The 26,242-nt window shown below is 33.1% G+C and overlaps 1 protein-coding gene across 2 annotated transcripts in view; it reads left to right on the forward strand.

Moving 5' to 3' along the window:
* The window catches only part of Swt1 (Swt1 RNA endoribonuclease), a 275,536-nt gene that overhangs the window by 41,317 nt on the left and 207,977 nt on the right, over positions 1 to 26,242 (forward strand). For both annotated transcript variants that reach the window (XR_010880852.1, XM_067271167.1), the window contains exons 3-9: positions 5,146 to 5,584; positions 5,661 to 5,701; positions 16,441 to 16,506; positions 19,187 to 19,268; positions 20,157 to 20,236; positions 20,368 to 20,460; positions 21,994 to 22,075. Coding sequence is in view for 1 of the 2 variants with exons in the window: in XM_067271167.1 (XP_067127268.1) it covers positions 5,146 to 5,584; positions 5,661 to 5,701; positions 16,441 to 16,506; positions 19,187 to 19,268; positions 20,157 to 20,236; positions 20,368 to 20,460; positions 21,994 to 22,075 (883 nt within the window). In the remaining variant the exon portion in view is untranslated. The remainder of the gene's footprint in view (positions 1 to 5,145; positions 5,585 to 5,660; positions 5,702 to 16,440; positions 16,507 to 19,186; positions 19,269 to 20,156; positions 20,237 to 20,367; positions 20,461 to 21,993; positions 22,076 to 26,242) is intronic.

Consider the following 26,242-nt stretch of genomic DNA (forward strand, 5'->3'; position numbering starts at 1 on the left):
TTACTCATAGATTCAGACATTCTATGGCAAGCACACAAACAACACAGAAACATATGAATGTCGTATATAGACTACAGAAAAGCATTCAACAGTGTTCCACACAGTTGGCTGCTGCATATTCTACACATGTACAAAATACATCCATCACTCATTGCATTCTTCTAAAACATTATACAGCACTGGAGAACAACACTACATCTCAGGATTCATAACACTTCCATTACAAACAAACCAAATATTCTTTAGGGCAGGAAATTTTTCAAGGAGATTCCTTGAGTCCTCTCTGGTTCTGCTTAGCCCTGAACCCATTATCCAACATGTTAAACAACACCAAAATAAATCCCACCTTTATCTATCCAGCAATAAATATTTAATAACATAAAAACGTTTTTAACAGTCTTCATCAGTTAATCGAATATTAAAAAGAACATTTCAATATTTATTCCATACGTTCTATTTTAAACGTTTTTGTTATTAAATATTTATTGCTGGATAGATAAAGGAGGCATTTATTTTAGTTATTCATGTTCCAGTAGATTTTTTATTTGTGAAACAACACGCAATACAGTTACAACATCAGACATGAAAAATGACACAGTTTCATGTACAGTACATGGACAACATAAAACTTTATGCATCTACACAAAAACAACTTCATCAACTCTTACAAATCACACATTCATACACCAAGGACATACAAATGGAGTTTGGCCTAGATAAATGCAAAACACTTCGCATAGTAAAAGGAGTCCTGAAGAAAGAAGATTTTGCACTTGGAAATGGAGATGTTATTGAATCCATGAAAGAGGGTGAGTTCTACAAGTATCTAGGGTTTCAACAGGCCAAACTAACAGAACATACACAAATAAAGCTAAGATTAATTAAAGAATACCAAATTAGGTTAAACACTATTCTCAGACCACAGTTAAATGCAAAACACACAGTTAAAGCAATAAACACACATGTTGTTCCAGTATTTGCTTATTCTTTTGGAGTTATATATTGGACTCACACAGATCTTGAGCAACTCCAAAGGGAAACAAGAACAACACTCACTAAGCATAATCATCATCATTTTAAATCCGTTATAGAAAAATTAACTCTTTTACATAAAGATGGAGGATGTGGCTTCAATGACATAGTTAACCTTTACTACATAGATGTTGTCAGTATGTCTTGCATTTATTATAAAAGTCTGTCATTGTACCTGTCACAGGCACACGAGAGTTTTTCTACAAAAAACAAGAAACATCACAGTAACATAAAGCAGTAACTCTAGCAGACTCAAATAACACACCAGTAAATTTACACTCAACATATAAAAAGCATAGACACCATTAAGCAATCATGGGTGCAAAAGGCACTCCACTGCAGACATTCCTACGACCTGGCCCAGGATTTTGTTGACAAAATTTCGTCAAACAGCTGGTTAGCTCGGGGATGCCTCTTTGGAGAGATGGAAGGATTCATGATTGCCATACAGGATCAGGTCATAAATACTAAAACTACAGAAAACACATACTCAGATACAACACTCACAAATGCCATATGCAGAAAATGTCACATTGTGCCAGAAACTATACAACACATCACTTCCGGTCGCAAGCTCTTGGCACAGACAGATTATTTACATAGACATAATCAGGTAGCAAATATAATACATCAAGAGCTTGCAAAGTAACACAAATTATTAGACATCCACATACTACAAATACATTCCACAGACAGTATTGGAAAACAACATGCACAAAATGTACTATGACAGACCCCTAATCACAGATAAAAACAATTTACCACAACAGACCAGACATCACACTCATTGACAAACACAATAAAATTACATACATTATAGACATGTTCCAAACACTCAATATACAAAATACAAGCACTGGAAAAATCAGCAAGTACACAGAACTTGCCCAGGAAATAAGGCATCTGTGGAGGATGGATAGGGTGTTTATTGTACCTGTCATTCTCTCCTCTGCAGGTGTAATACCACACACACTATACAAAAGCCTGGGCACATTACAACTGAATAGAAACATACATCACACTATAAAAGGCCACTATATTGAACACTCGTCATATTGTTAGGATATTCCTGAATACAGACACACTGACACACTTCTTAAATTTCTGTTTTGTTTTGTCACTATGTTTTTTACTCTGGTTTGGCATAGTACACAGCCACCAGTGTCAACCAAGTATAACTCACAAAACACAATATAATAATAATTAGTTGTTATCATCATCACACAACTAGGTGCACAGGTAGACACTACACTTTTTTTACATCATTCTCTATTCTTCAATGTAATGTGATAAAGACTAACAAATGAAAGAAGGCATGGTCTCAGAAAAAGGCAATAATAATAATGAAAAAGTAAGTCAAAAAGTAATACAGTAGAGCAGGGCTGTCCAACTGGCGGCCCGCGGGCTGTATACGGCCCGCCAAATTATTTTTACGGCCCGCGAGTACATTTTACTATGAATAAATTTATGTTACTAAATTATTATTATTAATATTAAAATTATTTTACTATGTGAAAATTACGGCCACAATGTTCTCATTAATATATTACGAATATTTTAAAGTTTTCTTTTTAGTATAAATAAAATATTTTTTTAATTAACATAAACTGACTTTTCATTTATCAACCTTCTTGGCCCCCGAAACGTTTGGTGAAGAAAATATTGCCCGCGGGCTATGATAAGTTGGACAGCGCTGCAGTAGAGCATCGGTTATCTGACCCCCAATTAACCGACCGCGTTCTAGTTGGCAAATTCAAATGTCCACTAGTGATGTGGCGCTACAATATTTGGTTATGTCTTGGCTACTTTAATAATATTTTTGTTAAATTTTTGCATCTTTTAGCTGGCAGCACTGGCTCGACCATGAGAGGGAGGCTAGTATTTAAACCAGGCCTAATACACTATACTAATAATGTATTTTTTCATACTTTTTGGTTATCTGACTTTTCAGTTACCCGACCAACCCCAGTCCCCAATTAAGTCGGATAATCGATGCTCTACTGTATTTAAAGTTTATCTTTTTGCAAAAAAAAAAAAAAAAAAAAAATGATGCATTTCTAGTACAATTTTTTTTCTGAAAATTTTTGTTGTCATCATTATACATTAATTTTTCAGTTTTGGATGTCAAAAATCCATTTAATGCTCTGCTAAAAATAAGTCATTTATGGCATTGAGTTTAATTTTATTTCTATTAATCAGTGTATTACATTAAATTTACAGTTGTACAGTACATACTATCCTATGATGATGTGTGCTTAGTGTTTTTTTTTTTTTTTTAATTTAAAAGATTTTTTTATTAATTTATCAATTTAAGTGTTGCAAGGTAAATTATACAGTAGGCCTATTTAATTAGTATGATTTAATTTAAATTTTTTAAACTACAGTAAGAACCCGCTTAACGCTGATTCGATATAACACGGTCTGCTCGAAGCCTTAAAAAAACTCAAAATTTACACTGATTTAAATTATCGCGGCATTTCATTGATTCGTATATAATAAAATTATTTACGAACATGAACCAATCAGCAAAAGGTGGCAAAAAGGTGCACTTTCTTTAAATCTAAGTTTGTTTGGTGCAATTTTGGAAAAAATATAACATAGATGCAATAGGCAATATCGGCTTTGCTTGCAAAGATAAATGCACAAATGAAGTGTGGAAGGAAGAAGTTATGGCTGAAGATATCCAAGAATTCTCAATGAGAAGAGCCTATCACTGTATCGTTAGGTTGACCAAAGTCAACTTAATCGATACAGCAGGACTAGGAAATGTAGACGAGCTAGATATTGAGGAGTTACTGCAGGTTTCTGGTGAGAGTCTTACCAATGACGACCTTCAAGAACTGGCAGAACAAGGAATTCACGTAGAACTGGAAAACAGATATTCTGAAAATTAAGAACCCAAAAAATTTCTCTACAGATTTCCTTAGTAAAAGTTTGGTAACAATAACTGAAATCATTGATCAAATTGTAGTGAATGATGCAGATTTTGAAAGGAGTGTAAAAGCAAGACGAGGCATTTTGGATGCAATCTTCCGCTACCAATATTTGATTAAGGAAAGAAAAAAAAGTAACAAATGAAACTACATGACTTCATTTCAAAAGAATAAGAATTTCAGAAAAGTCAGGACCTTCATCACAAAAAATGACTTTACATTACTGTGTGCATGTTTATGTGTTATTTAACGTATTATTATACAAATTAACATAAAAATAATTTAAAATTAAAGTAAAATTTGTTTGATTTTAGTTGCATGTTCCCCTATCCCTATTTACTTTGTTAAAATGACCTTGTTTAATGTTGTTTCGTCTAGCACTTTGTCGTCTAGGAATGCATCCCACGCGTTAAGCAGGATCTTACTGTACATAGTAGTAATTAGATTTATAAATTGTTTCATTTTATGTGCAATAAATTTTGGGGAAATTTTAGGGCCTGAAAATATTCTTTATTTCTGCTTTACATCTGGATCTGACACAACTTAGCCATAATGCCCTCAATCAGTCCAATCAATAATTAAACTTTTTTTCTTTATCACATTATGCATTCCAAAAAGCAATTTCTTCCTTTTCAGTTGCATTTTTACTTTGAAAAATGCAACTAATGACAGACTGTCATCTCCAAAATGCATGTGATAGTGACAAGCGTTTTGCTTTTTGAATTGATAAGAATTGGTGAATGAACTACATGTGCAAGGAATGAATTATTATAGTGCCTAATTGATTGATAGGGAAAACTTTATCATATTTAGGAAACATTGATACCTTAGTGTTGTTCGGGAAAATCGGTTTATTACTTAATTTATTTTGTTATATTTTACTTTACTAACACTTTATAATAAAATTTTCTGTTTCCATTCAATTAAAAGAAATACCTGAGATTTTGATGGTGTTTTTACTTTTCGAAAGATAAATTAATTGCATTTCCCTATATTTTTTAAATTTTAAAGAGGTTTTTTCGTGAACATATAATATGAACATGTTTTTAGGCATCTTTAAAAAAGAATTATATAGTTGCATAATTTGCAATTAAGTTATTTAATACAGTAAATTCCCTGAAAATACATTTTTAATATATTTTATTCGTGTTATAAATTTTTAATGATTCTTTTTGTTTAGGATTCTGCAATCCGTAAGATTTCAAGTGAAAATACTAAATTATCAAGAAATAAAATTAAAAATGAACCACAACACAAAAAATTAACAAAGCCACACGACCAACTCAAGAAACGGTTGTTGAATGAGCTAAGGAAGGTAAAGAATGAGGTGAAACTTCCTGCAAATTCTGTTAAAAGTGACAATGTAGAATGTAAGGAAAAACCCGAAACATCTGGCTCATTGAAGAGAATTGTTTCGGTAAAAGTGTTTTCAGAAAATGAAAAGTCACGTAAAAATAAAAGAAAATATACTTTACAAAACTGCTGTTTTGAATCAAATTCAACGATATCAGTAGCATTAACTAATGATGATAAAACTCCAAGTAGCAGAAATATAGTGTGTAAAGATTTGATCACTCCAGAAAGATGTTTATCAAGTAATAATTCAGTTCACTTCAAAGGTATTTAAAAATTTCTTTAATTGTAAATAGTTAAATTTGTAAAAAAATTAATCAAGAATGATTTACTTTTAATTAGATTTTGATGAAAAAGAATCAGACGATGTTGAAATGATTGATGTAAGTAAATTATTACAGTAAATTTTTAGATGGTTTTCATTATATGTGATTTAAGATTATTAATATTATGTACGTCATTATTAATATTGAATGAAACAAAAGTAAATAATAAATAGAATTTTTTCAAATGTCACTTATTCTTCATTAAAACATGCAGATAATTTATTAAATTAATATATTGTTTACATCCAACAACTAATTCTAAACTGAAATATAACAAAAATTGTGTAATTTTTATTATATTTTTCAGTTTAAAATTAGTTTTTCTGGACTGTACATTATGAAATATCATGAAAAGACAATACAAATACTTTGAGGGTTTTTCTGTTAATGTATCATTTTATATAATTAAGTAAAATTTACATTACTTTAGTATTCTATCAATGTACTGTCAGACTGTCGGTAGTATTAGAAAAATTATATTGATTTATGCATTGATTAAAATTTTATGGTCATTGTAAACAAGATATTTTTTAGTTTTATTTTTATTATGTATTTTCAAAGAAACTCACAACAGAAAGTTGACAATTAATAATGCCACATTTTAATGAAATGTGGTTCATTTTGTATAGATTTCTTCTGATAAATGTACCATACTGTAAGTACGATTTTGTAAGAAAGCTGAAAAAAAAAGATTATACTTCATTTAAAATGTCTTGATTAATGCAAACAGAGTTAAGATTAATTAATAAGAAGTGTTGATGTTCAAATTATCTGGTTTTGCCTTTCACTGTGCAAGAGATCACTCATATTGTTGGGCTGCAATATGTAAAAATTGTAGACCTATAAATTTCCACTGTCCTCTGTCTGTCCATCCTTAATTTTGAGAATGATATTAGACAGATGAAGTTAAGACCAGATAAGGAAAGTTTGGGGGTAGGAGACACTAATTAACTATAAACCAAGTTTTGCTTTGGGCTGGAAGACATGTTATTTCAATTCAAAAATTTTCTCCTTGAACAAAGTTAGAGGGATGACTTTCTATTATTAGTTAATTGATATCTAGCAAGAATAACACTGTACTTGGATTTTGAAATAAGTTAAAATATCAGTACAACAAACATACTTAAACATAAGCTTACTATAATAATTTTTTTTTTTCAAACTGGGACAATTTTGAAAAATAGTCACAACACAAAAAAAAGCTTACTGGGATAAGTACTTTTGATTTGAAAAGGCTAAATAAAGAAGTTGTTAATAAAAAACGAGTTAAAAGCAATTTTTAATAACTCAGCTAAGCATACCCTATTATTAAGAACTTATTAATATTTATTACTAGTGTAAACTTTCTTTAAAAATTTTTTGTCACTTAAATTGGTACCATTAAAATATGACAATATATTTGTGGAAGTTCCTATTGCTACTAGGTTTGCCTTATGATTTGCACATTTCAAGTGACTTTTAATGTCTGAACACCCACAGTGAGTTACTGAAAATTCTGAAAAACAGTTTACATTTGACCAGTGTAGGGTTGCCAACTGAAAAAAATAAAAGTAGCTAAAAGCAAACAAAAAACTCTCTAAAAATAGCTAAAAATTTTTCAAAATTCTCTAAAAAAATAGATAAACAAAAAATAAAAATGAACCTTTAATTAATCTATTTTTAACTTTATTCAAAAAGTCCATTCGTTGCTAAATTCCATTACTTCTTCAATTTCTTCATTGTGTTCAAAAGATGGTCCTGCTTCAAACTGTAAATGTTGATATGATTTTAAAGTGCCTATTTTTCGAATGACATTTGCTGGCAATTCATAATCATAGCTGCATTTCTCTAATATTTTCAAACTATATCTAATCGTTAATATGCTACTGTGTGAAATAATATTCAATCTATTTCGCAGTTTGGTCTTAACAATATTCATCTGACTAAATAAACACTCTACTTCTGCGTTTGAGTGAGGTAATAAAAGAATTTTTAAAACAAAATTGACCAAGTCTTAAAAGGGATTTTTTTCTGGCAGCATCTTGGTATTGAGCTACTTCCATCCACAGGTTTATTGTGCTGGAAGCTTCTTATCACTGGATTGTAGGGATTTTCCTCCATTGAAAGTCAATGCGAGTTAGTACTGCATCATCAGTGAAAAACATTTTTGCAAGGTTTATTATATCACTTTTAATTTGGTTGAGACAATGTTCAATACTCAGTGACGTCATGGTTTTCAACATTGATATATTGTCAGGTAACCTTTGCCAAAGTTGTTTTATAAGAGACAAAAGGAAGGCAATGCAGCAACTACGAATGTTTTTCTTTTCTTCATCTAACAGTACGAAATTGTTTATTTCAGTTTCAAACTCATAACCCAAATATGGATTGAGTGCTAAATGGTTTTCAATCACTACATCATTTGTTATTTTTGTTCCTGGAATAACAATCTTAGAATCGTAAGTACAAAAAACCTTTCACACGCTGTTTCTAGCAAACAAATTGGTGAGCACAAACGTTTTCGGCCGTTTTAAAAGGCCTTCTTCAGGTGCACTGAGGACGGTTGGAAAGTCGGATAGCAAATGTTTACGTGACGTCATTGTTTATGAGGGGTTTCCTCTTACAAGTGATGTCTTAGCAGAGAAGGTTTAAACGAAATTGACCTTGGAAAATATTTTAAGATTAGCGGAGCTGCGTGAACTATTGTCGAAGATATGCGAATTGTGAAAGGTGGAAAAAAAGGGAAGGAAATAGAAAGAAAAAGGGAAAAAAGAAACCTGATAAATTTAGAAACTGCACGAGAGAACGAAGCGGACAAGGAGAAGGTGGACCGGCCTATTTAATTAAGGGGGTTATCGAGGAGTGACCGCCAGGCAGGGGAGAGCGAATCTGCATCCCTGCTGTTAATGCAGTTTCCTTTGAGGGACTCAGTAAAAATTTCTATAGCTTCGATTGTTCTAAGTTTGCTAGAGTCAACAATAGGAACGGTAATCCTAGCATCTTCCCATTCGGCCGTTATACTGGGTTCGCTTGCGAACTGGGCTAGGGTGGAGTTAAATTTTTTGTTGCGCGCGTCGTACCTATGCTCAGCTATCCTTTTGGTAAGCGATCTGTTGGTTGAGCCTATGTAGGTTAATTTATTGCTTAGCTTAACTCTATTGTCCACCAGCGGAACAGAGTAAACCCCTGGAATCCTGGCTTCACTGCATTTATCCTTGTTATTTGTTAGAAGCTTATAAATGGTAGGGCTGCGCTTGTACGTAACACCAACTTTGGCTTTTTTGGATAAGATTTTATACGCTTGGCTCAACCTAGGGTCGAAATCAACAACAAATTGCTTACTTCGCAGGTTATGAGGACTGGAACTAACAGCTTTGTTAACAACGAGATCACGCATTCTCTGGGCCAGCACATCTATAAATTTACCGTTGTAACCGTGGGCTACGGCGATGCGTTTGATGTGCTGGATTTCACAAAACGCGTCATTAGTGTTAGAGCAATGGGTATAGGCCATACGGATCAGGGCCCTGTAGGCGGAAATTTTTATAGGTAAAGGGGTCGTTCGAGGTTGAGGGGATGAAGAAAGGTTGAAGATTAGGCTTATGGAATACATTAGTAGTTATACAACCGCGGTCTAGGAAAATACTGAGGTCAAGGAAATGGGCCAACCTATCTTCCTGCTGATCAAGCTTTAACTTAAGCCCATACGGATTGTTATTAACAGTCTGCAACAGCTTATCGACGTCCGGTTCGGATCTCCAAATAATAAGAATATCATCAACATACCACGTGTAGAGTACAATGTCTGCATTGAAGGTTTGTAGGACTTTGCTATCTAATTTTCTAACCACTAACTCACAGAGGTCTCCAGACAGGGGGCTACCCATTGGGACCCCTCTTCTTTGAAGGTAGATTCGCTGGTTGAAGGGGAAAAAGGAGTTGTAGCATACTAGGTGGGCCAGCTCCAAAATCTGCTTGTGGTGCTTAGGTCCGGGCAGAACTGCTTGGAAGAGGAAGTCTCTAAGGGCACAGAAACATGGCTCCAATTTAATGGACGGATACATAGCTTCATAGTCCAACACTGTGATAAATTCTTGCCTGGTTAAAGCAATGCCTTGTAATTTAGAGACGAGTTCACCCGCGTTCGAAACGGTGTAGCTATATTCTTTCAAATAAGCTCTGAGGAGCTCATGCAGACCTCTTTCAAGGGGGAGTGTTGGGGATCTTGACTTGTCCACGATCGGCCGTATTTGTTTGCCTGGTTTATGGACTTTAGCATAGCCAAAAAGCCTTGGTACCTCGGGAGACCTCATCGTTGCATTCCCTAGGCGTAGGTGTTTAGCTAGAGGTGAACAGGTAAATCTAACAACCCTATTCTGGAGCTTGTCTAAGAAACTTTCCGCAATATTTTGGCATTCCGTAGACCTGATATATTCCTCGAGGAGCTGAACGTACGTATGCTTCTTCATAAGAACGACGTTTCTGCTTTTATCCGCCCTAGTAAGGGTGATATCGTTAGCCTGTAACCATTTCTTACTCTTATCTACGCTTGTCCAGAAAACCTTGTCTCTGTCGTCAACCTCTTTAATTCTTCTGCTGAGCGCTGTATTCCATCTAAAGAACTCTTTATGTTGAGCTCTAACGGGCAGTAGAAGTTTCTCGATATTCAGAACGATAGTATAGGCTGAGATTTTCGGAGGTTTTGGAGCGAACATAGGCCCAAATCTAAAGGCTTGAAGCAACTCTTCCGGAGGTTTAATATTGTCCCAGCATATGAGGGGAGATTCCAGCTTGTTTTTGCGCTGTTTCTTTTGGTTTTTCATGACCCAACTCAATTTTTTGGCGTATTTCCTGCGTAGAGACTGCTGAACTTGCTCTTGTAGGTTTATGACTCTGGAGTTGACATTTGACAGGAGGACCGGGTCGGAGTTAAAGAGGGTGTTTTCGAGATTGATAAGCTGGTGCAAGCTAGCATATAACGACTTCCTGGTGCTTCGAATGGCTATTCTAAGGCAGAAAAACTTGACCTTTGGGAGCAGGGAGGAGCAGCCTGTCGGTAAACTGATTTTTTGGATCGACGTTGGAAAAACCTTGTTCCGTTTACAGTCCAATAAGAAATATAATTTTTCTCTGAGTCTTGTTAAAGCTAAGACATTTTTTCTGTATAGCTTGGCCGGCAATGCCATTTCAACTCCAGAGTCATAAACCTACAAGAGCAAGTTCAGCAGTCTCTACGCAGGAAATACGCCAAAAAATTGAGTTGGGTCATGAAAAACCAAAAGAAACAGCGCAAAAACAAGCTGGAATGTCCCCTCATATGCTGGGACAATATTAAACCTCCGGAAGAGTTGCTTCAAGCCTTTAGATTTGGGCCTATGTTCGCTCCAAAACCTCCGAAAATCTCAGCCTATACTATCGTTCTGAATATCGAGAAACTTCTACTGCCCGTTAGAGCTCAACATAAAGAGTTCTTTAGATGGAATACAGCGCTCAGCAGAAGAATTAAAGAGGTTGACGACAGAGACAAGGTTTTCTGGACAAGCGTAGATAAGAGTAAGAAATGGTTACAGGCTAACGATATCACCCTTACTAGGGCGGATAAAAGCAGAAACGTCGTTCTTATGAAGAAGCATACGTACGTTCAGCTCCTCGAGGAATATATCAGGTCTACGGAATGCCAAAATATTGCGGAAAGTTTCTTAGACAAGCTCCAGAATAGGGTTGTTAGATTTACCTGTTCACCTCTAGCTAAACACCTACGCCTAGGGAATGCAACGATGAGGTCTCCCGAGGTACCAAGGCTTTTTGGCTATGCTAAAGCCCATAAACCAGGCAAACAAATACGGCCGATCGTGGACAAGTCAAGATCCCCAACACTCCCCCTTGAAAGAGGTCTGCATGAGCTCCTCAGAGCTTATTTGAAAGAATATAGCTACACCGTTTCGAACGCGGGTGAACTCGTCTCTAAATTACAAGGCATTGCTTTAACCAGGCAAGAATTTATCACAGTGTTGGACTATGAAGCTATGTATCCGTCCATTAAATTGGAGCCATGTTTCTGTGCCCTTAGAGACTTCCTCTTCCAAGCAGTTCTGCCCGGACCTAAGCACCACAAGCAGATTTTGGAGCTGGCCCACCTAGTATGCTACAACTCCTTTTTCCCCTTCAACCAGCGAATCTACCTTCAAAGAAGAGGGGTCCCAATGGGTAGCCCCCTGTCTGGAGACCTCTGTGAGTTAGTGGTTAGAAAATTAGATAGCAAAGTCCTACAAACCTTCAATGCAGACATTGTACTCTACACGTGGTATGTTGATGATATTCTTATTATTTGGAGATCCGAACCGGACGTCGATAAGCTGTTGCAGACTGTTAATAACAATCCGTATGGGCTTAAGTTAAAGCTTGATCAGCAGGAAGATAGGTTGGCCCATTTCCTTGACCTCAGTATTTTCCTAGACCGCGGTTGTATAACTACTAATGTATTCCATAAGCCTAATCTTCAACCTTTCTTCATCCCCTCAACCTCGAACGACCCCTTTACCTATAAAAATTTCCGCCTACAGGGCCCTGATCCGTATGGCCTATACCCATTGCTCTAACACTAATGACGCGTTTTGTGAAATCCAGCACATCAAACGCATCGCCGTAGCCCACGGTTACAACGGTAAATTTATAGATGTGCTGGCCCAGAGAATGCGTGATCTCGTTGTTAACAAAGCTGTTAGTTCCAGTCCTCATAACCTGCGAAGTAAGCAATTTGTTGTTGATTTCGACCCTAGGTTGAGCCAAGCGTATAAAATCTTATCCAAAAAAGCCAAAGTTGGTGTTACGTACAAGCGCAGCCCTACCATTTATAAGCTTCTAACAAATAACAAGGATAAATGCAGTGAAGCCAGGATTCCAGGGGTTTACTCTGTTCCGCTGGTGGACAATAGAGTTAAGCTAAGCAATAAATTAACCTACATAGGCTCAACCAACAGATCGCTTACCAAAAGGATAGCTGAGCATAGGTACGACGCGCGCAACAAAAAATTTAACTCCACCCTAGCCCAGTTCGCAAGCGAACCCAGTATAACGGCCGAATGGGAAGATGCTAGGATTACCGTTCCTATTGTTGACTCTAGCAAACTTAGAACAATCGAAGCTATAGAAATTTTTACTGAGTCCCTCAAAGGAAACTGCATTAACAGCAGGGATGCAGATTCGCTCTCCCCTGCCTGGCGGTCACTCCTCGATAACCCCCTTAATTAAATAGGCCGGTCCACCTTCTCCTTGTCCGCTTCGTTCTCTCGTGCAGTTTCTAAATTTATCAGGTTTCTTTTTTCCCTTTTTCTTTCTATTTCCTTCCCTTTTTTTCCACCTTTCACAATTCGCATATCTTCGACAATAGTTCACGCAGCTCCGCTAATCTTAAAATATTTTCCAAGGTCAATTTCGTTTAAACCTTCTCTGCTAAGACATCACTTGTAAGAGGAAACCCCTCATAAACAATGACGTCACGTAAACATTTGCTATCCGACTTTCCAACCGTCCTCAGTGCACCTGAAGAAGGCCTTTTAAAACGGCCGAAAACATTTGTGCTCACCAATTTGTTTGCTAGAAACAGCGTGTGAAAGGTTTTTTTGTACTTACGATTTTAAATTAGTTCTAGCTTTGTGTGCAGAGATTAACAATCTTAGAACAACAAGATTCTATTAAATTTAGCAAGTCCTGTAGCAACTTTGTAGATCATTATTCTCAGATTCAAATATTTTATTTAATCTCTGAACTTCATCAAGTACAGGTTTAAGAAATAAAAGAAATAAGAAATTTTTTTGATCATCAAACATTGAAAACAAAATTTCTGCCGTATAACATCGTTTGTTCTGGCCAAATTAAAATTTGCCTTTAAATCATTCCATTGTTTCAAAATTTTATGAATAGCGGTCTGAATTGACATCCAACGAGTCTCACTACTCCGCTGAATACTAAATGATGGCTCGGCTTTTATATGTTTTTGAGTTTTTCTATGCTTTTCTAAATCACTTACTTTTGCTATCAAACTGCAATTACAATATTTACAGCAACCTTTTGCATTTTCTCCTTTTATTTCCTGCAACCAATTTTTATACCTATTGTCACTTAGCCATTCTATTTGAAATTTTTGAGTGTATTTTCTTTCATTTGGCATTTTCACTGATATCAGGGTAATAAATAATAAATTGCAATACCAATAAATAATAGTAAATAATTTTATCACAAAATGACTATATTACAGCACTCTGTTACTCACGATGCGGGATAGGTAACTTATAAGGATTCCCAAATTTTGAATGTAACAATGATCAATATCAAACTTTAAGAAAATTGACAAACTATTTGAATCAGGATTGGACCTGCTACTGTTAGTCGCGACGATAATGCCCATTAAGCTCTGTCCCCTTTACAAATGTTTACCATATTTGGACATGATAAGAAAACTTGAGCTCTGATTAGTGTTGCTACTTATTAAAAATAAGATTTCTGACTTATGCACATAATTATTGCACATTAAAGATAATATAAATGAAGAAATTTATTAAATTTTAATAGTTCTATGAAATTTTTTGATTTTGTTAAAAAATCTCTAAAATGTAGCTAAATTTACTAAAAAAAAACCTCTTTAGAAAAATCTCCACTGCTAAATTGGCAACACTAGACCAGTGTAAGTTTCAGTGTTGCCAACTCTAATTGAAACAAAATATCTAAAAATGAAATAAAAATATCTGGATTTCATAGGCTTCATGCTATTATAAATTCTGTGAAAGGATATGAGGATGAAAAAATAAAACATTTAAATTAATTAGGCCACATGCTATAAATTTTGGAGGAACATCTAGACAATATTAAAAGTACTTAGATCTAGATACAAAATATTTAGATTGGCAACAGTGAGTGTAACAGAAGGGATATTTTAGTTGCCAAATCGCCATTTTATCCGAGGCTGTCTTGTATCTTCGGCACTTTTAAAATTTTACCAAATAACCAAGACAAAATGACAAACTGGCTAGGATGCAGGGACACATCATCAAAGCAGGACTTCTTGTAAGCCTACTTAAACACTGCATTTTAATTACCTTTAAAAAGAATTCCATAAGTGTACATAATTTTTTAGTAATGCCAAAATCTTCTTTTAGTAACAAACTTGTTTCCTGATATTATGAATTTCAAATGTGTGCTTTAATTATCTGGCAGTGTTACCACTCTACCATCAAAATAGTCATTCCCTTCTCGACTTTCAACGTCAATGACTCGCCACTAACAGGTTTCTGCAAACAATCCTTCAAATTACAGCAGAAGGGAGTCATTCTTTTGTAAGCAAGACAATAATTATTCTACCAATCTTAAACTGTATACTTTTTAAAACAAAAGGAGCTACTTTTGCCATGTGCAAATAATTAATAAAAATGATGGAAAACAGCCATTACATGCAGTTTAAAACTTATCAGGTGGGTTAATATTAATCATTTGAATAATCTAACTATTATTTAAGTGGAGAAATATGAACATGGATAAAATAAACATGGAGAAAAACAAATAAATAAATGCCTCAAAATCGTGCTTTTTTGTTTGTTTTATTAAGTTATGGCAATGCAACACCTGGGCAATCTGCCTAGGGAGAATGCCTTCCGGGAGGTCTTTGTAAGGGTAACTGGTCCCTATTCGGGCATTATAGATGTGGAGAAAAGCTGGAAAACTCCACATGACTGGCCTGACCTGGCAAGGCATGAATCTACGACTGAACTCCCAGTGTTCAGGGAATAGAACCATTTGGCCATGGGTGGGCCCTCAAAATCATGCACTTCTGTACATTGAAGGGCAGAACTAATGAACTAGACGACTCGGTCATCATTGTTTCTTATTAGTATTTATATTAAGCAAGACATTTAAAATGTGGTAAAATCTTTTTTCGACTTTTTTTACAGAAAGAATGTTGTAGAAAAAGTATTTTTGACACATTCATCAAGGAGGTGATCTCTATAAAATGACATACATTTCATTAAAAAGTGAAATTGGTAATTCTCAATCTTGTCAGTAATATTTTTATTCAAAATAATATGAATATTGATTATTTTTCAAAGAATAATTCTAAATATATATGTGTTTAAAACTTTTCTTTAGAAATTAAAATTAAAACAAATGTGATGATTCTTATAGTAAATATTTTATTTAGAACAAAGCCAAAATTATAATAATACAGGTACTTTTCACTTTACGACCTATCTGCTTAACGACCAATCGAGTTTCGACCTGCAATTCAGGGAATCCCCTTTCTCAGCTTGAGTGTCAATCAGTGGCGAATGGTGACATGCACACTAAGCATACTATAATAGGTTTGCGCATACTAGAAGTGTCTTATAGTACTGTAGGCCCTAATAGGCTAATAGCATATTATAATAGTCTTTTTATGGATAAAAATGAAGTTTGTTGCATAATTTGTATAATTTTACAACAATCCTATATTCCTGGTGCAAGCTCCTCGCTTATTGATCAATTCACTTAACGATGTGGTCGTCGGAACGGAACTTGGTCATAAAGTGAGGAGTACCTGTACTCAAATTACAGAGTCCCAATTAACTTTTTATGAACCAGTCTGGACTGAAAGTAACATGGCCTTTTAAATTAAAATATGATTAAAAGTTTCAGTTTGACATTGTGATGTCACAATGCCAAATCACAAATTGTTTGGTTATTAGTGACAGTGTCACAATAACTAAATAATTTTTTATATTAGATCTAGTTGAAATTATTACATTTAATATTTGAGTTATTTTTAACTTATTTTTTTAATTTTTTAGTTAACTAATTTTTTGAACTCTGAATCTATACAACCAATGCAAACTGAAGAAGTTTCATCCAGTCATGTAAGGAGAAATTATCTTTTAATATAGCATAAAAATACAAAGTTAACTTTATACTATATTATAAATGTATAATATATAGCTAAAAGATATGAAAATTTATCTTTTATTCTATCTTTAGCATTATAAGAATAATGGATAATTTTCTCCTTCCAAAAGAAAGTAATATATCTGATGGTTGTTGTTGTTTTATAGTAAAAAGTGTAAGAAATGTTTATTGCAGTTATCTTTATAAAATTATTTAATATGCAAAAAAGAATTTCTGTAATTTAAGATAATTTAAACACACTGTAAAGCTGTAACATTTGATTAAAAATACTACACACCACTCATACTTACTCCAGCACACAAAATTTAATGTAAGCATAAACACTTTCAACTACTATAACCTGTCCTGCGTTGTTCCGGAAAATTTCCGTGTTGATCTCATCGACCTGCGTGGGCGATTCCAAATATTTCCGTGTCTGCGTCAGAATGTTTTTGATACTAGATGTTGCTATGCGTCATATTTTTTATATTAAAACGAACTTTGAAATATAATTTTGTTTTTTGTTTTTATATTTTTCACTATATTTATTTTGTTTGTACAACGTAAAAAATTAATTTTTAATGACACAGTAAAGACGATTATTATTATTTTTTTTTAAATTGTTAGGCTTAACATTGACGAAAATTCAACATGGCATCACAGGCAACGGAGAAGAATTTCAACAACAGATAGGTTAAGGTACCTTCTCTCTTTGCCTGCTGAAGGCCCCCTTAAAGTGGCTGAAAATATTTGTGCTTCCATTAAGTTTTATGTGCTGGTATATGAGTGGTGTGTGGTGTTTAAGATAATTTGCAATGAAATTATTCACTGGGCTGAATTCCTTATCATAGAGATAATTGTTTAATTTGGAGTATAAAAAAATAAATACATTGCATCTGACATACATAACTACATAGACTTTGTGCATCTTGGTAATATGGAGCAATAATTACAAATATTATGACTTGACAAGAAAGAAGTTAGATTTGTCATAATATAAAATATTAAAAAACAGTATTAGTGTTATTAAAATGGAAGAAAATAATTTTACAAGAAAAATTACAAGCATTTAGAAATAAAATTAAAAACAAATTAAAAGATGAATAATGTGCTGCAGTTACACAGCATGGTACACACATTTGTCTGATAGGGAAAGAAAACAGCATGAAGATGAGATTATGAATGGAAGATAATAGATTTGCAAATGAATGCAAATGAGAGTTGTCATTCATGGGAAAATTTTGTAATTTACAGAAAATCTAAAATACCTAGGAAATTTTGTTTTAAATATAAGTTAGTTATACTTCTTACAATTTTGAACAATAATATACTTATAAATGCTTTTATAATGTTGAGGGTTGCTGTATTATAGTGTGGCATGTCATATGGTGCTATTACAATCAGAAGTTAGATAATTTTTCACTTACTTCAATGTTACACTGATCTTGTAGTGTTTTCAATGTTTTCTAATGGTAAACATTGCAAAATTAAATCTTCAGTTGAAGATCATTGTTAAAATAAAAACATATTCATACAAAGAATCCTAAATTCAATTGAATATAAAATACAGTAGACCCCCCCCCATAACATGGTAGATATGTTTCGTGTTATATGAATTCCGTGTTATACGAGTCACTTAGATTTTACAAATACATGAGCCGTTCACAGCCCGGCACTTGTGCAGTTTAGGGGGTACGGCTGTTTGAAAGGTTTTCTTCCATAAAGTTAATCAACTCTAGACTAATTTGACTCAAACATTTCCAAAACACACACAATTTTTTGGGAATAATCCATATAAACTATGCTATAAACAAAAACTTGTAGGAATACTTACTGAGTGCTCACCATTTGAAGACGCCATTGCTTAAGCTTGTTTTCATCACAGAGCGGCTCATCGAATGGCGGATGCATTTCCTGATAAGTTATTCTTTCTGCGAAAAATTCGCTGAACTTTGACGACATCATTAATAGAAATATAATTTTTATGGCTGTTGAATAATAAATGTGTTTTAGTAGGTCCGCTGTTCATTTAAACTCAACGGTTTGTGCAATGTCCACTATTGATCCAGATTCGACCAATCCTGTCGAGACATGAGTCGGCCATGACAATCTGTCTCATTCTTTTACCATGTTATACAAACTTGATCGCAATTTTTCCACCATGTTATATGAACCCGTGTTATAGGGGGGGTCTACTGTATTAAAAATACTTAAATTTATGACTGATGGTCTAATATTAGTAGTTGTAAAATACACATCATAGTGCTTGTGCTTTATTTATAATAAATCAACAATTGCCTAAATATTCGGGCTATAATCAAATAATCCAAATAAATTTGGTATTAGAAATAAGTGTTAGGTGCCATCTCTTAACTAAATTATTTATTAAATTATTAAAATTATAATTATTAATTTAGTTAAGAAATGGCACCTAACGCTTACCTCTAGTACCAAATTTATTTGTATTATTTATTTGATTATAGCCATATTATAGCCCGAATATTTAGGCAATCGTTGGTTTATTTTATTAACTCATCCGGCTATATTTGTGTTAAATATTAAATAATATATATTATATGAAAAATTTGAGACTTAATTTATTAAACTGTTCAATTAAAAAATAATTATTTAATAGAATATTAATTTATTTTCCAGGATCTGTATATTGTTGTAGATACAAATATCTTCCTTTCTTATTTAAAATATGTAAAATGTTTAATAGAATTGCAGATAACAGGTATGTGACATTTAAAAGTAAGAAAACTAAGATATTACACACACACACACACACAGTTTTTTTCTGTATTTTTTCTATATAAATTTTAAGAAATATATATATATGTCATTTATCACATTATTTACTTATTAAAATTTAGTTTATGAACATATTTTTCAAGATGAAATCTAAGCCAGTCAATAAGAATATTATTATATACTGTTATATGTTTCGAAATCTTTGTGTAAAAAATTCCAAAGATATACTAAAACAAATGTTTTTAGTACAAATTGAAAAATATTATGTAAAAATTTTAGGTTTTTAAATTTAATTTCAAAAAAAATTTTAGTACAATATTTAATTTATTAATTGTATGGCTGATTAGTTTTCGTTTAGATACTGCTACATTTAATATCATGCAAGTTAATATAGTATTAATATATAGGGTAGCTCTATTATGCCTTATTTCCTGTAATATATAATTCTTTCCAACAAAATGATGAATAGGCAAAAATTCTTTGAAAGCTTCTTTGTTTTCAATTGACTTATTTTAAAAATGTAACATAAAATTAGAGAAAAACATTTGAAAATTTTACCTTTTTTAAAAAATTTTTGTTTTCAAAAACCTGTAGTAAGTCGACTATTTTTTATCAGCATTTTTCAAATTACAGAGTGCTGTTATTTTCTGGCATGCTATTAACTACAGTAAAATTTTATTTATTTCTTTGTTTATAATGCATTATATTTAAATCTAATAGTAATTAGTTAAATTAGTTTTGCTTAAGCTTGGAAAAATGATATTTTCTAATGTTAGTTTTGGAGCATGATTTATATTTTAAGTGTGAAACTGCTGTTATCTTATTTAAAAAATTTAAATAGCTATAAGCAATATTTATTTTTAAATTGCAGAATATGGTACGCCATTAGTTATTATACCTTGGGTTGTTATTCAAGAGCTTGATTCTTTAAAAAATAACAGAAATGCAAAGGTAAAATTGACTGTATTTTATGAATTTTTATCTAAATTATATAAGAATTTATATTTTTTTACTTTATAAAAGTTAATTTGAAATCTATAATTAAATTAGAAATTTTTAAAAGATATTTTTATTTTGCGTAGAATATTTTTCACAAAGCTACGGAAGCTGTTCATTTTGTTTTCAAGAAACTAAAATCTGGTCATCCTAGAATACGAGGCCAAACTGCAACAGAGGTATAATTTTTTTATTTAAAAATATCTTGCAATTCATCAATACTTTCATATAAATACTGTATAAATTATATAGTATTTAATTTAAAATCCTCTAAAACAATTTTAAAATATTTTATATTTTTTATTACACAAGAGTATTTACATTAGAATATTTTATATTCTAATATAATTATTACATTATTTCTTTATTTAGTGGTGATATATACTCTGTATTGATTATGATTTTTCACTGTACAGAAGTTACCTGATAATCTAGGAAACTTCTGATGATGTCTATTATTTTAATATTAAAAAATTAATTTAATTGAAATATCTTATTGCATCATATCAAATAAATATGGTTTTTTATAAAAATAAATACATGAAAACTTTTTTTGAGAATTTTGGAAATTAATATTATTTTTTATTGGGTCAACAAAAAGATCATTAGTTTTTGTTCAAATTTGAATGTAAATATTGGGTGTACTGCATTCGTAGTATGTAAAGTTGTTTTCATCTGTCATGTTTTTAACCTGACAGGAAAATAAGATTAATTAAACTTGTGCTAGTTTTTTCAAAGAAATTTTATATAAATTCCATAATTTTGTTACTACACTTATAACTTCTTAAATAATATAATTAGTCAAACACTACATTGGAATTAAAATAATGGGACTGCAATTTTTTGTTGAGTATAATACTTACAAGCACAAAAGGAAGACTATTGCATTCAGTTTGAGGATGAAATGTAATTCATTTGTTTTGACATCCCATTTATTTGACCTTGGGATTTGAGATCTATATATAAATCATTTGCAGTTACATAACAGCAATTTCACTGTAATTTTTTTCTTAATTGTAATGTGGAATGCATCCAACATTGTTTTTTATTCTGAGTTTTATATTTATAGACAAAAAAATGATATAAACTGCTTCAGCAAATCTATGTATATTTTTACTTCCCCTCTGTTATGTAACAGTTGCAAAAGTAAAAATGTGACATATATGGTGATCAATTAAAAAAATGACTCCCCTCCCAAGATTTGTACATTTATGGACTCTGAACCTTGCAATATCAAGAAATGCAAAAGAAAAAAGTTGGAGATTTTTCTATATATGTGGATGATGGAGCACAATTTTTTTCACTCACTTTGAAGCTTAATAACTTCTGTACCACTTTTCAGAAATTTCTGAAATTTTGCAAGAAAGTGTGTGTGTTAGAGGGAAATGTTTCTTAAAATTTTCATAAAAATCGAACAATTGGTTCAGGAGATATGGCCCCACCTCTTAATATTTGTCAAACCAGTCTGAAGACACAAAGTTAATGGTATCAATTATTAGAGACAAAAACAAAGAATGCCAGGAAAGTCTAGCTTTTTTCTACAACTGTTGACAATAAAGTTTGATAGTTGTGATGGATATGAATGTTGTGTAATAATTTTGTTTAATAATATAAAATATTGTATACTATGTGTTATTTGCAATACAAATGAATACAAGACAAATTTTTTATTTGCATATATAACGTTTTTGTTTATAATTTTATTTACACAGGCTTCATTTTGTGAAAATAATTTAAATGCTGAATGCAATGACGACAAAATTCTACAATGTTGTATGCAGCTTTCTCAAAAATGTAAGTTAGTTTATTTATTAATTCTAAATATAATATATTGAAATACATACAAGAAAGACTTCAGCCATACGAGGTGTTTAGCCAGCAGAAAAGAGGGTAAAGGAAAGGAGGAGGGAGAGAGAGAGTAGAGAAAGTAGGATCCCTCTGAACGGCATATGTGTGACTACAGTACCCCCTATGTTTGATGTTGGCATGCAGTTTTTAGGCTGCAAGACTGTAGTCCCCCGAAAGGTCTAAAAGAAAACCTGAGTGTAGTGAGCATTAATGATTGAGTGCCACCATGAATAGCTAAGTGTTGAAGTTAGTGCCAAGTGGCTGTTAGTAGGAAGACTTTTATCTACTTAATACTAATAAAACTGAATGTGAGCACGAATCTTAATACTGCTTAACAGCTAGACAGACAGTGCAAAAAACAAACGAACACAATGATAAACTAGATGAGACTAGCAGACCGACAAAAGACAAACAAGCAAGACCCCAATATATATTTTTTTATCATTAACTTACTAAATAAATAAAATAACCTACCATAACCTAAAATGAATCTAACCAGATGACTAAAGCTAACAATTCCTAATCTAATTTAACCTAACCGAAACCAAGCTCAGAGTCCCTAATCTAACTTACAACTAGGACTAACTTTAAACTAACCAAATTTAGTCTGAAAAAGAAGACAAACTAAGTGAAGTGATGTTTGGTCCTCCTGAATACCACAATCGCATTGTGGATTGTCCCCAAGGTTAAATCTATGCAAGTATTGCTTAAAGTTGCCGTGTCCTGTAAGTAGCTGAGTGAGGGTGTAACTAGGATAAAAGTGACGAAGAATTGCAGTAGTGTCAACCTTGGGGATAAAAGTGTAGATGAGCATATTACTGGTTTCATGATCCCAGCTGTCTTGCCAGAGAATGAAGATTTTTAAATCTGATGTTTTAAGTTTTCTTATTTTAAACTTGTTATGTTTTATGCAGTTAATGCCATTTTTGTTCTAATTTTAAAAAAAAGTTTTGTTCAAAAATTCTATTTAATTCTATTTCTGCCTGAAGACAACGCTTATAAATATGTCAAAAGTGCTCGCAGGAAAATAAAACATTTATTTTAATGTTCTTTAATGCCTCTTCATGTGAATGTTTCTCTTGTATCAGTAAAATAGTTGGCGTGATGTCCGCTCGAAGTATTTAATTGACCTTACAGATAACAAAAAAAAATGTTATACAATGGCGAGAAGATAAATTTTAGTATTTATTCCACTAAATATAAAAAATTGGTATACCTAAAAGCCAGTGTGCAGTGGTAATCAAATTCTGCATGTGGGATGGTAGTGAAAAAATAAAAAATTTATTATAGCACTAGAATGCATCATTGAAGAGCAGTTTTACAAACATCACAAATATTACAAATCAGAAAATGGCAAATGCAGTCTGGCAATTAATATAAACTGATCGATGTCAGAGATAGCTTCACACAAGTTACTAACATGCAACATTTGTGATGAAACTTTTCTTCAGTTATATATTATTGTATTATAATGTTGTAATGAACTTTATTTTTTCACTACTATTCCATTTACAGAATTGATTTCTTTTTGTAATAGAGTGTACAATAAAATTAATTTAAAACATTTCTTATTTTGGTAGAGAAGCATATACTATCATTTTTTTTAAAATCTTACATAAAATTAAGTAGAAATTTAAAAAAAAAAATGTTTAACTTTATTATAATTACTGTTTTAATCTGAACATGAATGTGTGGAAAATTTTTATTTTTGCAACAGATAGCACTATATATAAAACTGTAACTTAAATAAAAAAAGATTAGTAGCATGCCATAAAAAAAATTTCTTAAATTTGTTTCAGAAATGAGTAAATTAATTAATATGTTGTGACCAAAAGGTGTGCTTAATTGCCATTGTTGTCTAGGGACAGTAACCATGTAGTAGAATACAAATAACATTAACAGATAGATATTTTAATTGATGAGCACGTTTGCAGGATGAAAGTGTTGCACTAAAATCTATTTCTTGTTCCATACTGATAAGAAAACAAAAAAAAAAATAGCTACTTGCTTCACAAACTGTGCCAGTCCTGTGCCACATTTTTAATTTTTTTTTTTCACTGGACTTTGAGTACTTAATTCATTCATTTCTCATCCTGATTTAGAAGTAGGGCTAGTCTTCAGATATTTTATCCAATTCATCAAAAAACCTTTGATGTGGGTTCCTCTCTGTGGTGAGGGGACCTTCCAGTGATAGTTTAGTAATTGTTCTTTACCATCTCTGGGATCTGAATGCCCACCCATGTGTTTTCCATGTGTGGTGTCCCATATGCCAGAAAGGGGGATTCTGGTAGTTGTGGGGCAACATAACGACCCCAGTACACTGCTTTAACCTCTGCTTCAAATAAATGGGAGGCTCAAATCAGGCTCCATTTGGGTCAATCAGCTGGTCACTGAGTTATTCTTCACCTCGACCTTGTCAACTAATCGATGCATACCGGGTGGACATGTCCCTGCTTGACATCAAGAAAGGAGCTATTACAGTCAAGAAGTGCACATCAGACAAGACGTGCAATTCTTGACTATATTGTGATATAGCTCCTGGGAAACCCTGGTGTGAGGGTTTGTGGGAATATCCCATGTGATGGCATCTCCTTGTTGGGCCCTGTGGTGGGTGAGGTCACTAGGAGCTGAAAATTTATTTTTGAATATGGATTCTTCAAAACAAAACCAACCAAGTACAGATAAATCACCATCAAAGGAGGTTAGCTTTTTCAACAAGCCAGCCTACCTCATAGTTCATAGTACTGGAGAGAAATCTCTTTCTAAATGCTCTCCTTTTCTGATTCAGAAATTATTTGAATCGACTATTGGGAATCTAAAGAAAATACAAAAATCGAGATTGGGGTCCTGCTTATAGAAGCAGCCTCTCCTCAACAGTCAGCAAAACTCTTAACAACAAAGACACTGGGAGACATGGAAGTCACTCACACCACACAGAAGTTTAAACTCATTTCGTGGTATGATACCTGAAGAAGAGTCAGATATTCAGATTGGCCTTTCAGTCCAAGATGTCACTGCTGTTCAACATATCTCCATTCGTTGAGGCGGCAAGTTGATAGCCACTAAACATCTTGTCCTCACATTCAACAAGCCAACATTGCCATCTTTCATTACTGCAGGATACCTGTGCTGTCCAGTTCATCCATACATTCCAAATCCACTGCGTTGTTTCAAATGCCAGCAGTTTGGACATTCACAAGCATCCTGTCAAGGGAAGAATGTATACACACAGTGTGGAATTGAAGGTCACCAGAGTACTGAGTGTACCACTACTTCATGCTGTGTGAATTGCAAAGACGCCCATCTCGCCTACTCCCAGAAATGCCCTGCATGGCAGAGAGAAAAAGAAATCCAGTTTGTAAAAACAGTCAACAACTTACCTTACCCAGAGGCACGTCGCATGGTCATTTCAAGTGCACCACTGAAACAAAAGACATTTGCTGCTGCTTTGAAATCCACAAAGACGTGTGGAGTTAAAACAGATATTTCTGTTTCCCCAAAGGAATCTCACTTGCCATGCGAAATGTTTACTGATTCCATCAAAAGAAACACCAGAAAAGGAGAGTATAAAACCAAAAACACCTTTACCTAAAACAGGGATAATAACAAGAAACCTGGGTTTTAAAAAGGCTAGTAAGAACCCACTAAACAAACAGAGTAAAAGCAGCTGTCTCTAAATCTAAAAAATCAGAGGCTCAGTCTACGAGTGAGTTTTCTGATATCTCTGATGAAGAGAATAATATGGAGGTGACACAACCAACCTCATTTCCAAAAGGAAAATCGTCTATTAAATTGAAGAGAGATACCTTCACAAAGAATTCTGCCTCAAACACATAATGATTATAAAATAATTCAATGGAACTGTCGTGGTTTCCACAACAACTTCTTTGGCATAAAACACTTGACATTATCTATGCCATCTCTCTGTGTGGCACTCTAGGAAACACATCTAAAACCTGGAGAAAGAATTTCTTTAAAAGGATTCAATCTTTACTGTAAGGATGATGACATGGTTTCAAATCATATTCCATTCAGTACAAATAACCACTGATTTGCAAGCTGTGGCAGTCAGAATTTCAATTGGTGTAACTGTCACAGTTTGTTCTATATACT

The sequence above is a fragment of the Centruroides vittatus genome, unplaced genomic scaffold (genome assembly GCF_030686945.1).
Source record: "Centruroides vittatus isolate TY-2023 unplaced genomic scaffold, ASM3068694v2 contig_392, whole genome shotgun sequence".
Classification (NCBI taxonomy): Eukaryota; Metazoa; Arthropoda; class Arachnida; order Scorpiones; family Buthidae; genus Centruroides; species Centruroides vittatus.